This window comes from Toxotes jaculatrix, chromosome 13 (genome assembly GCF_017976425.1).
Source record: "Toxotes jaculatrix isolate fToxJac2 chromosome 13, fToxJac2.pri, whole genome shotgun sequence".
In the NCBI taxonomy this organism is placed as follows: domain Eukaryota; kingdom Metazoa; phylum Chordata; class Actinopteri; family Toxotidae; genus Toxotes; species Toxotes jaculatrix.
The window spans coordinates 25220669-25233983 of NC_054406.1; the positions used below are offsets into that span (position 1 = coordinate 25220669).

Genomic DNA, 13315 nt, shown 5'->3' on the forward strand with positions numbered 1-13315 from the left:
GTATATGAGTCCCAGAAAACAAATCAATAAATCTTGTGTGGGACAATTACAAAAAAAGAAATAGAGAGATAAAGAAAAACATTTTAGAAAGACATTTTAGCCTAATGGCGTGTAGTCCAATAATACAAATGCAAATGCAACTAAACAGTGATCTGATAGAAGAGGATTCTGTGGGAAGATTGTTAAATGTTCAATCTCAATGCCATATGACAGAACAAGGTCGAGGGTGTGGTTAAGACAATGAATTTGATTTATTTACACTTTGAGAGAAGCCACCTGAGTCTAATAATGAGAGAACACAGAGCTAAGGCTATCATTGTTAACATCCACATGAATATTGAAATCACCTACAATAATGACTTTATCTGTACTGAGAACTAGACTTTATGAAAATTCAGACAGGAACTCAGATTATGGCCTTGGAGGGCAGTAGCCATTGTCCTTTCAACACAAATGTTATTTGACTTTATCTTCATTGTTTCCTCTTCAGACTGAGCAGCTGTAACCTCTCAGAGAGAAGCTGTGAAGCTCTGTTCTCAGTCCTCAGCTCCCAGTCCTCTAGTCTGAGAGACCTGGACCTGAGTAACAACAAGCTGCAGGAGTCATGGGTGAAGCTGCTGTCTGCTGGACTGGAGAGTTCACACAGTACCCTGGAGACTCTCAGGGAGGATTAAGTTTCAGTTTGTTTGAAATGACTGCAGATATTTCTTGAGTTCAACAATGCTGACTTTAGAGAGGCCCATTACTAATGATTTTAACAGTTTATAAATCTTTGTTTCACTGTATTTTTTCTCAGATTCAGCTTCTAATTCTATCGAGCTCACATATATGAACTCTGGCGTAGATACACAATCTCACTTATGCTTTTTTATGATGTGGTTTAGATGATTGCATGTCAGTGTTAATGATACCAGTCAGAAGTATGACAGAAAAATTCACTGACAACCAAGAGTTCAACCTAAAAAGTTGAAATGAGAACAATAACAAAATATATAATGTTTTACACGAAATAAAAAAGAAATATGAAGTGGTAGACAGATGAATGGACATATTAATGAATTCATAATCCTGATTTCTATGGACAATTTATTGTAAGTTCTCAATTAAATTGAGAATTAATGTGTACAGTCAAAAATCTAGGTCTTCCTCTAGATGTTCACTGATGAAATATCACTACATTATCCCATGTTTTAACTTCTGCGCTCAAGATAAACCCAGACACTGAAGAGGATTTTAGTCAGCTTCTCATTGATCAGCTGCTCTGCAGTGGAGAGGACAGGTAGTTGTGCAAATGCTAATGCTAAAGCTAATGCTAGATGAGCGGTTCAGAGTAGATTTACTGAGGAGTCAGTCTGTTTTTTTAACTGCAGAGCAAAGTCACATGGTCAGTGTGTGAGTCAACAAGTAAAAAGCTGTATCCATGGCAAGTGAACACAACAATGAGCTTCAAAATTGTCAGACTCAAAAGTCATAACTCAGATTTCACAGACTAAACCTAAAAACTGGTAAATGGCTGCATTTATATAGAACTCACACACACTGATGGCAGCCAGGTACCATACAAGGTGCTGGTCTGGTCATCAGGGCTGGTTTGAAGTAGAGGTTTTTAGCCAAAGTACACCTGATGTTGACAGGACGAGAGCTGTGATTAATGGACAAACCTCTCTACCTGCTGAGACACAATGGCCCTGTACTTACAACTAATAAACAATTTTATCATAGGATTTACACTAAATCAAATCAGGTACCAACATTAAGACAGTTAATGTGAAGATCTGAAGTATTTGGACAGTTAATGTTCTTCAGACTCTGAGCTTCAGCACATTGAATCTGAATTAAAATAATGGATTTTACTACATTAAAGAGCCAAGTCTCAGCTTTAATGTGAGCAAGTTAAAATCAGCTTAGAAAGAACTGTGTGGGAGATTAAGCCCTTTTATTGGTTCAAAAGTAACTGGACAAATACACATGAAGTGAAACAAACAGATCAGATTTAATGTTTAGTGTAAAATCTTTTGCAGTCATTGACTGTAGTATTCATTATTATATTTTTAAGTGAATGTGCTGAGAGCCTGAAGAACATAACATGTACAATGTCAAAATACAATGGCCTTGACTGTACATTTCTGTTTATTACTGATTGTATCATATTTAACTGTCATGTCTCCAATTTGTCAAGAAATGAGCAAGCTGAGAGTTTTGTTCCTTTGACTGTCCTTTCAACACAAATGTTATTTGACTTTTTCTTTATTGTTTCCTCTTCAGACTGAGCAGCTGTAACCTCTCAGAGAGAAGCTGTGAAGCTCTGTCCTCAGTTCTCAGCTCCCAGTCCTCTATTCTGAGAGACCTGGACCTGAGTAACAATGACCTGCAGGATTCAGGGGTGAAGCTTCTGTCTGCTGGACTGAAGAGTCCACACTGTACCCTGGAGACTCTCAGGTCAGATTAAATTCCAGTTTCTTTGAAATGACGGCAGATATTTTTTGAATCCTATAATGCTGATTTTAGAAAGGCCCATATCTAACGATTTTCACAGTTTATAACATCTTTGAGTTTTTCAGTCTATTTTGTCTTTTTATTTCAGCTTTATATTCTGTTGAACTGACATTTGTGAATTTTGGCTGAGACAAATACACATAATACAAATACATGAAGTGTAGGTTGACATTAGCACTGAAAGAACTGTGTGGGAGATACAGCCGTTTTAGGGGTTCAAAAGTAACTGGACAAATACACATGAAGTTAAACAAACTCAACAGATTTAATATTTAGAGTAAAATCCTTTGCAGTCATTTACTGTAGTATCCATTATTGTACTTTAATGTAAATGTGCTGAGAGCCTGAAGAACAAAATATGTCTTACTGTCGAAAGGCTTTAACTTCACGTCTGTTTATTACTGATTGTGTCATATTTCACTTTCATGTCTGCAACTTGAGAAGAAATTGAGAAATGAGGAAACTGATAGTTTTGTTCCTTTGATTGTCCTTTCAACACAAATGTTATTTGACTTTTTCTTCATTCTTTCCTCTTCAGACTGAGCAGCTGTAACCTCTCAGAGACAACCTGTGAAGCTCTGTCCTCAGTTCTCAGCTCCCAGTCCTCTAGTCTGAGAGACCTGGACCTCAGTAACAATGACCTGCAGGAATCATGGGTGAAGCTTCTGTCTGCTGGACTGAAGAGTCCACACTGTACCCTGGAGACTCTCAGGTCAGATCAAGTTCCAGTTTGTTTGAAATGACTGCAGATATTTCTTGAGTCCAACAAAGCTGACTTTAGAGAAGCCCAGTTTTTCAGTCTGTCTTATTTTACAACGTTATATCCTATTGAGCTCACATTTTTAAATTTTGGCTGTGACTAATACACATGAAGTGCAGGTTAACATCATTATAGATAAGATAAGATAAGATAAATCTTTATTGTCATTGCACAATCATACTCTGTACAAAAGTACAACAAAATTGAGGTACTTTCCCACATCAGTGCAAAAGAAGACATACAATCACTGTGCAGCATAAAAAAAAAGTAAAAATAGTAAAAGTAGAATAAAATAATAAAATAAAATAAATATATTCAGGATAGAAATATACAGTATGTAAAATATCAGTGCCCTGAATCTCTTGCCAGAGGGCAGCAGCTTAAACACCCGGTGTCTTGGGTGTATGCAGTCCCTCAAGATGCTGCGTGCCCTCTTGAGACAGCGGGTGTTGTAGAGGTCCTTCAGGGAGGGAAGGGGATGGCGAATGATTTTCTGGGCGGTATTAATGACCCTTTGTAGTGCCTTCTTGTTTGCCGTGGTGCAGCTTGAGAACCACACAGAGATGCAATATGTCAGCACACTTTCAATGGAGCAGCGGTAGAAGACGGTCAGCAGCTCCCTCTTCAGATTGGTCCTCCTGAGAATCCTCAGAAAGTGGAGACGCTGCTGAGCCTTCTTTACAACCTCTGAGGTGTTAGAGCTCCATTGGAGGTCTGCATCTATGTGCACTCCTAGAAACTTAAAGCTGGGCACCCTCTCCACACATTCCCCGTTGATGCAGATGGTCTGAAGGTTGGACTTCTTCCTCCTGAAATCAATTATCAGTTCTTTGGTCTTGGAGATGTTGAGGACCAAATTGTTGTCCGCACACCACCCCACCAGCTTCTGGACCTCATCCCTGTGTGCCGTCTCATTTCCACCAGAGATGAGCCCCACCACGGTGGTATCGTCGGCAAACTTAATGATGGTGTTGTCTGGGTGGGTGCTTACACATTCATACATGTACAAAGTGTACAGTAGGGGACTGAGCACACAGCCCTGTGGTGATCCAGTGTTGAGGCTGAGGGCTGTGGAGAGATGGGGACCCACTCTGACTCTCTGTACACGGTCAGAAAGAAAGTTTTTGATCCAGCAGCAGGTGTTGAAAGGAAGTCCAATGTCCAGTAGTTTTTCTGTCAGTCTGTCTGGGAGTATTGTATTAAAAGCAGAGCTAAAGTCAACAAAGAGCAGCCTAGCGTAGCTCCCCTGCTGTTCCAGGTGGGAGATGGTGGTGTGGAGTGCTGTGACGATGGCGTCCTCTGTCGATCTGTTAGCTCTGTATGCAAACTGAAGTGGGACGAATGCCGGTGGGAGGAGAGACATGATGTGCCGTGGGACCAGTTTCTCAAAGCACTTCATTATAACAGGAGTCAGAGCGACTGGTCGATAGTCGTTGAGGCTGCTGATGGAGGTCTTTTTGGGCAGCGGGACAATTGTGGCTGACTTCAGGCATGGTGGGATGAAGGACTGGGACAGTGATGCATTGAGGATCTTGGTGAAGACCCCAGCCAGCTGGTCTGCGCACTCTTTGAGGACCCTCCCAGTCACTCCGTCTGGTCCGGTGGCCTTCCTGGGATTCACTGCCCTCAGTGTGCGCCTCACCTCGTGCTCTTGCACCATGAGACTGGAGTTGCTGTAGTCCGGTGCTCGAGCTGTGGCTGCCTCGGGTCCTCCTTCCCCCTCGAAGCGTGCGAAGAAGTGGTTCAACTCCTCAGCAAGCGCAGCGTCACCCTCTGCCATTGTGGTGTTGCTGGACTTGTAATGGGTTAGCTGCTGGACTCCCTGCCACACCTGTCGCATATTGTTGTCACTGAAGTGGTCCTCAATTTTCCTCTTATAAGCTGCCTTGGCCTCTCTGATGCCTCGTTCCAGGTCGGCTCTGGCTGCACTGTACTGTGCCCTATCACTGGCTCTGAAAGCGGCGTCACGCTGCCTCAGCAGGACCTGGACTTCTTTGGTCATCCAAGGTTTCCGATTGGGATACACCCGGAGACATATGTCCACAGTGAGGCTGTCGACACAAAAGTTGATGTAGGAGAGCACAGATGTGGTGTGCTCCTCCAGGTCCTGATGTTCAAAAACACTCCAGTCTGTGTTCTCAAAACAGTCCTGCAGCTGGTGTAATGCACTCTCGGGCCATGTTTTTACAATCTTTGTGGTTGGGGGGGCTCTTCTCCTGATGGGGGTGTATGCAGGGATGAGCAGCATGGACATGTGATCTGAAAGACCCAGATGTGGTAGAGGGGTTGCTCTATAGCCTTTTTGGATGTTGCTATAGGCTTTGTCCAGTGTGCTTGCACCCCTTGTTGCACATTTAATATGTTGATAAAATCTGGGAAGTACTGTCCTTAGACCAGCGTGGTTAAAGTCCCCAGCTATGATGTGCACTGCATCAGGATAAGAGTTCTGCTGGCTGCTTACTGTTTTGTGCAGCTCATCCATGGCTACGTTAGCCTTAGCATCGGGTGGTATGTATACGGCCGTTACCATGACGACGGTAAACTCGCGAGGTATATAGATGGGTCTGCATTGACGGTCAAATATTCCAAGTTCGGGGAACAATGGCTGTCTACAGTCTTTGCATTTTTGCACCAGCTGTCATGGCGGGGGACCGTGCGGCCGGCTAACTCAATAGCTGAGTCTGGTATGGATGGCTGCAGCCAGGTCTCTGTGATTAAAACAATGCAGCAGTCGCGGAAGCACTTGTTGGCTGCAATCTGTAACCTCAGTTCGTCGATTTTGTTTGTTATGGATCTGGCGTTAGAGAGGAAGATGCTGGGAAGCGGTGGCTTAGATGGTTGTCTCTTTAGCCGTGCTAGCGGTCCGGCCCTGCAGCCTCGCTTTTGCTTCCTTTGTTTACGCTTCCTCTTGGGCTTGCCGCCGGGAAGGGCCATCCACGGAGACCCTGGAGTCCTAGCTATGTCCTCCGGAATGTCGTGGAAGCGGTGGTAGTCCGACGTGATAGTCCTTTGACAGCGTGATCCTGATGACTGTACGTAGGTTCTGCCCAACATATGGCAGTGTTTCCAGTTAAAAATACAAACATCCACACAAAAACACACAGTAGACAATGCACTGAGAGTGGAGAGCAGTGAGCCGCAGCGTCTGTGCGCGCCGCCATCTTGCTAAATCACAAGAACTGTGTGGGAGATTCAGCCCTTTTCGTGGTTGAAAATTAACTGTACAAATACAAATGAAGTGAAACAAACTCATCAGATTTAAAATTTAGTGTAAAATCCTTTCCAGGCATTGACTGTAGTATCCATTATTATATTTTTAAGTGAATGTTCTTAGAGCCCGAAGAACACGTCTAACTGTCGAAAATTTGATTTTTGATTTTTAATAAATGTGCAAACATTAAAAAAAAAACTGTTTTCACATTGTCATTATGGGGTGTTGTGTGTAGAATTTTGAGGGAAAGATGAAGTTAATCCCCCCTCCTTGAACCGTCACCTTATCGTGGTGGAGGGGTTTGAGTACCTGAATGATCCTAGGAGCTATGTTGTCGGGGCAAATTGCCCTGGTAGGGTCTCCCAAGGCAAACAGGTCCTGGGGGACGGGTCAGACCAAGAGCGGTTCACAAGCCCCCTATGAATATATTTAAAACAAGGCCAGCTACGTCGCCCGGTATGGCGCAGCCGGGGCCTCACCCTGGAGCCAGGCCTGGGGTTGAGGCACGTACGCGAGCGTCTGGTGGCCGGACTTCTCCCTACGGGGCCCGGCCGGGCAATGCCCGAAGGAACGACATGGGGCCGTCCTCCCGTGGACCCACCACCTGCGGGAGGAAACGTGGGGGGCGGGTGCAGTGTGAATTGGGCGGTGGTCGAAGGCAGGGGCTTCGGTGACCCGATCTCAGGGCACAGAAACTGGCTCTCGGGACATGGAATGTCACCTCACTGGGGGGGAAGGAGCCTGAGCTGGTGCGGGAGGTTGAGAGATACCGACTAGAAATAGTCGGGCTCACCTCCACGCACAGTTTGGGCTCTGGAACCCAACTCCTTGAGAGAGGCTGGACTCTCTTCTATTCTGGAGTTGCCCGCGGTGAGAGGCGGCGGGCTGGTGTGGGCTTGCTTATAGCTCCCCAGCTCAGCTGCCATGTGTTGGAATTTTCCCCGGTGAATGAGAGGGTCGCCTCCCTGCGCCTTCGGGTTGGGGAGAGGTCTCTTACTGTTGTCTCGGCCTATGGGCCGAACAGCAGTGTAGAGTACCAGACCTTCTTGGAGTCCCTGGGAGGGGTACTGGATGGTGCTCCAACCGGGGACTCTGTCATTCTGCTGGGGGACTTCAACGCCCACGTGGGCAGCGACAGTGACACCTGGAGGGGCGTGATTGGGAGGAACGGCCTCCCCGATCAGAAACCGAATGGTGTTCTGTTGTTGGACTTCTGTGCTAGTCGCAGTTTGTCCATAATGAACACCATGTTCAAGCATAAGGGTGTCCATCAGTGCACATGGCACCAGGACACCCTAGGCCGAAGGTCGATGATTGACTTTGTGGTCGTGTCGTTTGACCTTCGGCCGTATGTCTTGGACACTCGGGTAAAGAGAGGGGTTGAGCTGTCAACTGATCACCACCTGGTGGTGAGTTGGATCCGCTGGCGGGGGAGGAGGCCTGACAGGCTCGGCAGGCCCAAATGTATTGTGAGGGTCTGTTGGGAACGCCTGGCTGAACCCTCTGTCAGGGGGGTCTTCAACTCCCACCTCCGGGAGAGCTTCAACCAGATACCGAGAGAGGCTGGGGACATTGAGTCTGAGTGGACCATGTTCTCTGCATCTATTGTTGATGCGGCCGTCCGGAGCTGTGGTCATAAGGTCTCCGGTGCCTGTTGTGGCGGTAATCCCCGAACCCGGTGGTGGACATCGGAAGTAAGGGATGCCGTAAAGCTGAAGAAGGAGTCCTATCGGGCCTGGTTGGCTTGTGGGGCTCCTGAGGCAGCTGACAGGTACCGACAGGCCAAGAGGGCCGCAGCCCGGGCAGTTGTAGAGGCAAAAACTCGGATCTGGGAGAGGTTCGGTGAGGCCATGGAGGAGGACTATCGGTCGGCCTCAAGGAGATTCTTGCAAACCGTCCGGCGCCTCAGGAGAGGGAAGCAGTACTCTACCAACACTATTTACAGCGGAGGTGGAGAGCTGTTGACCTTGACTGAGGACATTATTGGACGGTGGAAAGAGTACTTTGAGGATCTCCTCAATCCCGCTGTTACGATTTCCGTTGAGGAAACAGGGGGTGGGGGTTCGGTGGCGGACTCATCCATCACCCAAGCTGAAGTCACGGAGGTGGTCAAAAAGCTCCTTGGTGGCAAGGCACTGGGGGTGGATGAGGTCCGTCCCGAGTACCTCAAGTCTCTGGATGTTGCAGGGCTGTCTTGGCTGACACGCCTCTGTAACATCGCGTGGCGGTCGGGGACAGTACCCCTGGAGTGGCAGACAGGGGTGGTGGTCCCTCTTTTCAAGAAGGGAGACCGGAGAGTGTGCTCCAACTATAGGGGGATCACACTTCTCAGCCTCCCTGGGAAAGTCTATGCCAGGGTGCTGGAGAGGAGGATTCGGCCGATAGTCGAACCTCGGATCCAGGAGGAACAATGCGGTTTTCGTCCTGGTCGTGGAACACTGGACCAGCTCTATACTCTCTATAGGGTGCTCGAGGGTTCATGGGAGTTCGCCCAACCAGTCCACATGTGTTTTGTGGATCTGGAGAAAGCGTTCGACCGTGTGCCTCGTGGGGTCCTGTGGAGGGTGCTCTGGGAGTATGGAGTCCGGGGCCCTCTGCTAAGGGCTGTCAGGTCTCTGTACGACCGGAGCAGGAGCTTGGTTCGCATTGCCGGCAGTAAGTCAGACCTGTTTCCAGTGCATGTTGGACTCCGGCAGGGCTGCCCTTTATCACCGGTTCTGTTCATAATCTTTATGGACAGGATTTCTAGGTGCAGCCAGGGGCCGGAGGGAGTCCGGTTTGGGGACCACAGGATTTCATCCCTGCTTTTTGCGGATGATGTTGTCCTGTTGGCTCCGTCAAACCAAGACCTTCAGCAGGTACTGGGGCGGTTTGCAGCCGAGTGTGAAGCAGCTGGGATGAGAATCAGCACCTCCAAGTCCGAGACCATGGTTCTCGACCGGAAAAGGGTGGCTTGCCCTCTCCGGGTTGGAGGAGAGTTCCTTCCTCAAGTGGAGGAGTTTAAGTATCTTGGGGTCTTGTTCACGAGTGGGGGAAGGACGGAGCGTGAGATTGACAGGCGGATCGGTGCAGCTTCCGCAGTAATGTGGTCGATGTACCGGTCTGTCGTGGTGAAGAAGGAGCTGAGCCGAAAGGCGAAGCTCTCAATTTACCGGTCGATCTACGTTCCTACTCTCACCTATGGACATGAGCTTTGGGTCATGACCGAAAGGACAAGATCTCGGATATAAGCGGCCGAGATGAGTTTCCTCCGCAGAGTGGCTGGGCGCTCCCTTAGAGATAGGGTGAGGAGCTCGGTCATCCGGGAGGAGCTTGGAGTGCGGCCGCTGCTCCTCCACATCGAGAGGGGCCAGTTGAGGTGGCTCGGGCATCTATTCAGGATGCTCCCTGGACGCCTCCCTAGGGAGGTGTTCCAGGCATGTCTCGCCGGGAGGAGGCCCCGGGGAAGACCTAGGACACGCTGGAGGGACTATGTCTCTCGGCTGGCCTGGGAACGCCTCGGAGTTCCTCCGGAAGAGCTGGAGGAAGTGGCCGGGGAGAGGGAAGTCTGGGCGTCCCTGCTTAGACTGCTGCCCCCGCGACCCGGCCCCGGATAAGCGGCAGATAATGATGATGATGATGATGATGATGATGAAGTTAATCCATTTTGGAATAAGGCTGTAACATAATGAAATGTGGAAAAAGTGAAGCGCAGTGAATACATTCCAGATGCACTGTACTTGCAGCCCTGACTGTAAATGTCTGTTTATTACTGATTGTGTCATATTTAATTGTCATGTCTCCAACTTGTTGAGAATAAAACAGAAAGGATTTGAATCAGAGTGAAAGATGATCATCAATGTAGAAACTCCCCATTGGTTAGCAGGTGGATAAATAGGTCTTTTAGTTTGCTGTGAGCTGTAGAGCAAACAGAGTTTGCTCTGCAACAAACTCTCAGTTTGTCTGTTGTCCTTTCAACACAAATGTTTCTGCTTCACTGAACAAATTTGTGCTTGATGCTTGGCCCAGTTTTCTAATGCAGATCTGTTAGTTTGCTGTTATTGATTGTCCTTTCAACACAAATGTTTATTTGAGTTTTTCTTCATTGTTTCCTCTTCAGACTGAGCAGCTGTAACCTCTCAGAGATAAGCTGTGAAGCTTTGTCCTCAGTTCTCAGCTCCCAGTCCTCTAGTCTGAGAGACCTGGATCTGAGTAACAATGACCTGCAGGATTCAGGGGTGAAGCTTCTGTCTGCTGGACTGAAGAGTCCACATTGTACCCTGGAGACTCTCAGGTCAGGATCCATCAACCTGTTTAGCTGATGATTTGCTCATTTCTGATTTACATCAGTGGATAAACAGCCAACTTGTGCAGGATTGTTCAAAGTAACTTACTCAATTCAGCAGAACTTTCTAGAATCAGACAATTATTTATAATTTTCTCTTCTTTTTGCTTCAGTTGTTTGTTTTTTTTAATCCTACAGATGATGTTTAAGGAATATGCCTTAAATACATTGAACCAAAAATAAAAAATATGAACAAAAAAGAACAACAAAACAGACCAGCAGGTGATGACAGGGTTCCTGTGTTATGTTGTGTGTGTCTGCAGGCTGTCAGGATGTCTGATCACAGAGGAAGGCTGTGCTTCTCTTGCCTCAGCTCTGAGCTCCAACCCCTCCCATCTGAGAGAGCTGGACCTGAGCTACAATCATCCAGGAGACTCAGGAGTGAAACTGCTGTCTGCTGGACTGGATGATCCACACTGGAGACTGGACACCCTCAGGTATGGAGAGGCCTGCTGCAGCCACAGACAGTGTGTGACAGAGGAGGAAGAGCTGGAAACATTTAGTGTGTCACAGCTGATGACAGATCTCTACAGAAGTGCTTTGAATTCAACAACAACACAAAGAGGGGTTTTCTCTACTTCTAATTTCAGTATCTCATCATGACTCACTGTGTCATATTTAAGAGAAAATATGTGACAATCATTAAATCAGGTGTGGTCAGCTCTTTTCTGTGACCTGAGCAGGACTTTCTCAGACTGGATTTCATGCTGCATCAGCACAAAGCAACATCTGAGCTGCAGCTGGTTGAACTGCTCTTGAACCAACCTCAGAGTGCTTTCACCACAACAAGCCCAAAGACTTTAGATACCTGTTCAGTGCTGACACACTAATAATAACATCCCAACAATAATAAGACCATCTACACTGCTCAGAGACATTCATCTGCCAGTGTCTCAAACCAAGGAGGAAATGAAACCAGGTCTCTGATCATGTCTCTGTCTTCTAAAATATCCATGATCCATAATCAGCTGAACCTCTCTGAGACTCTGATCTTGTCATTCTGAGATCTTTTGTTGTGTCTGACACCAAAAGTGATATCAAATGGAGAAGACAAATGATGAAATCTTTCCTCCATGTCACCTCCCTGCTCCGTATAATTCCAAGATAAGGACTCCAGGTCCTTTGTCTCTTTGCTGAATGAACAGAATAATCAAACCATCTGTGTATGAGAGCCATGTAATGTCCATGTTTGCGTGCTGAAAGAGAACGTGCTGGTTTGAACCCCCTCCTCCTTTCAGGGTGGAGACTGGTGGACTCCAATGCTTGAGACCAGGTCTGAGGAAGTGTAAGTGTGGTTTTCATTTGATTCCTGAAAACAAAGCAGCTCACATTCAACCACCTTCAAAGTATCAATCAATGATCAGGTGATAGATCAATAACTGCAGCTGTGTTGTGTCTTCTTCTCTCCATCAGATTTCTGTGAACTCACCATTGACACAAACACAGTAAACAGAAACCTCAAACTGTCTGACAACAACAAGAAGGTGACATGTGTGGAGGAGGATCAGTCATATCCTGATCATCCAGACAGATTTGACCCATGGCCTAAGCTTCTGTGTAGTGATGGTCTGACTGGTCGCTGTTACTGGGAGGTCGAGTGGAGAGGAGGAGTTTATATATCAGTGAGTTACAGAGGAATCAGAAGGAAAGGAGGCAGAAGTGACTGTTTATTTGGAAGGAACGATCAGTCCTGGAGTCTGTTCTGCTCTGATGGTGGTTACTCTGTTTGGCACAATAACAGAATGATGCCTGTCTCCTCCTCCTCTGTCTCTCACAGAGTAGCAGTGTATGTGGACTGTCCTGCTGGCTCTCTGTCCTTCTACAGAGTCTCCTCTGACTCACTGATCCAGCTCTACACCTTTAACACCACATTCACTGAACCTCTGTATCCTGCGTTTGGGTTCAGGTTCTGGTCATCTGGTTCCTCAGTGTCTCTGTGTAGAGTGTAGCAGAGAGAGTCTCTTCCTGTTAGAGAAACTCTCTCACTGTTGAACAGATAGTTCAGTCTGTACATGTCTGTCTCTTTCACTCACACACACCTTTTCAGATTCAGGTATTAAAGAAGTTTATTTGTTAAACTCTTCTAAATGATTCCTTGTTAACCCCTTAACTCTCCGGCCAAATTTGCCCAAAACGCCTGTCAAAAACATACCCAAATTAAATTCAAAGCTGTTCTTGAGCCCTTAGCTTGGTCTCTTTGTGAAGGTAACACTCTAAAGTTTTTATTTCAGCAGTCTGATGTATTGTAATTGTAACTGGTATGGAGTAAGAGAATATTAAACACAGAAAAAAAACTTTTTTTTTCCTCGTCTGGATTTTTTTTTTGTAAAAATGCATTTTTCTAATAACCTGGGCTTGTAGGTTAGGATTAGATGATAACAGATTTCTATAGACTGAAGTCCTAAAATTTCATAGTAATTGTACAAAAAATGACTGTAATTTCACCGGTTTTTCAGTGGGTATGTCCAGGCGTTCTCAAGAGCTATCCAAAATGGCCACTTTGGATAGCTCTTGGGCACGCCAA

The 13315-nt window shown here is 46.5% G+C and overlaps 1 protein-coding gene across 1 annotated transcript in view; it reads left to right on the top strand.

The window, feature by feature from the left end:
• LOC121191513 (NLR family CARD domain-containing protein 3-like) overlaps positions 1–12964 on the top strand; it is a 31217-nt gene extending 18253 nt beyond the window's left edge. Inside the window, exons 9-13 of the mRNA XM_041052679.1 lie at positions 2266–2439; positions 10567–10740; positions 11055–11228; positions 12030–12076; positions 12205–12964. Coding sequence (XP_040908613.1) covers positions 2266–2439; positions 10567–10740; positions 11055–11228; positions 12030–12076; positions 12205–12740 — 1105 coding nt within the window. The 3' untranslated portion in view covers positions 12741–12964. The remainder of the gene's footprint in view (positions 1–2265; positions 2440–10566; positions 10741–11054; positions 11229–12029; positions 12077–12204) is intronic.
• Positions 12965–13315: the final 351 nt, after the last annotated feature.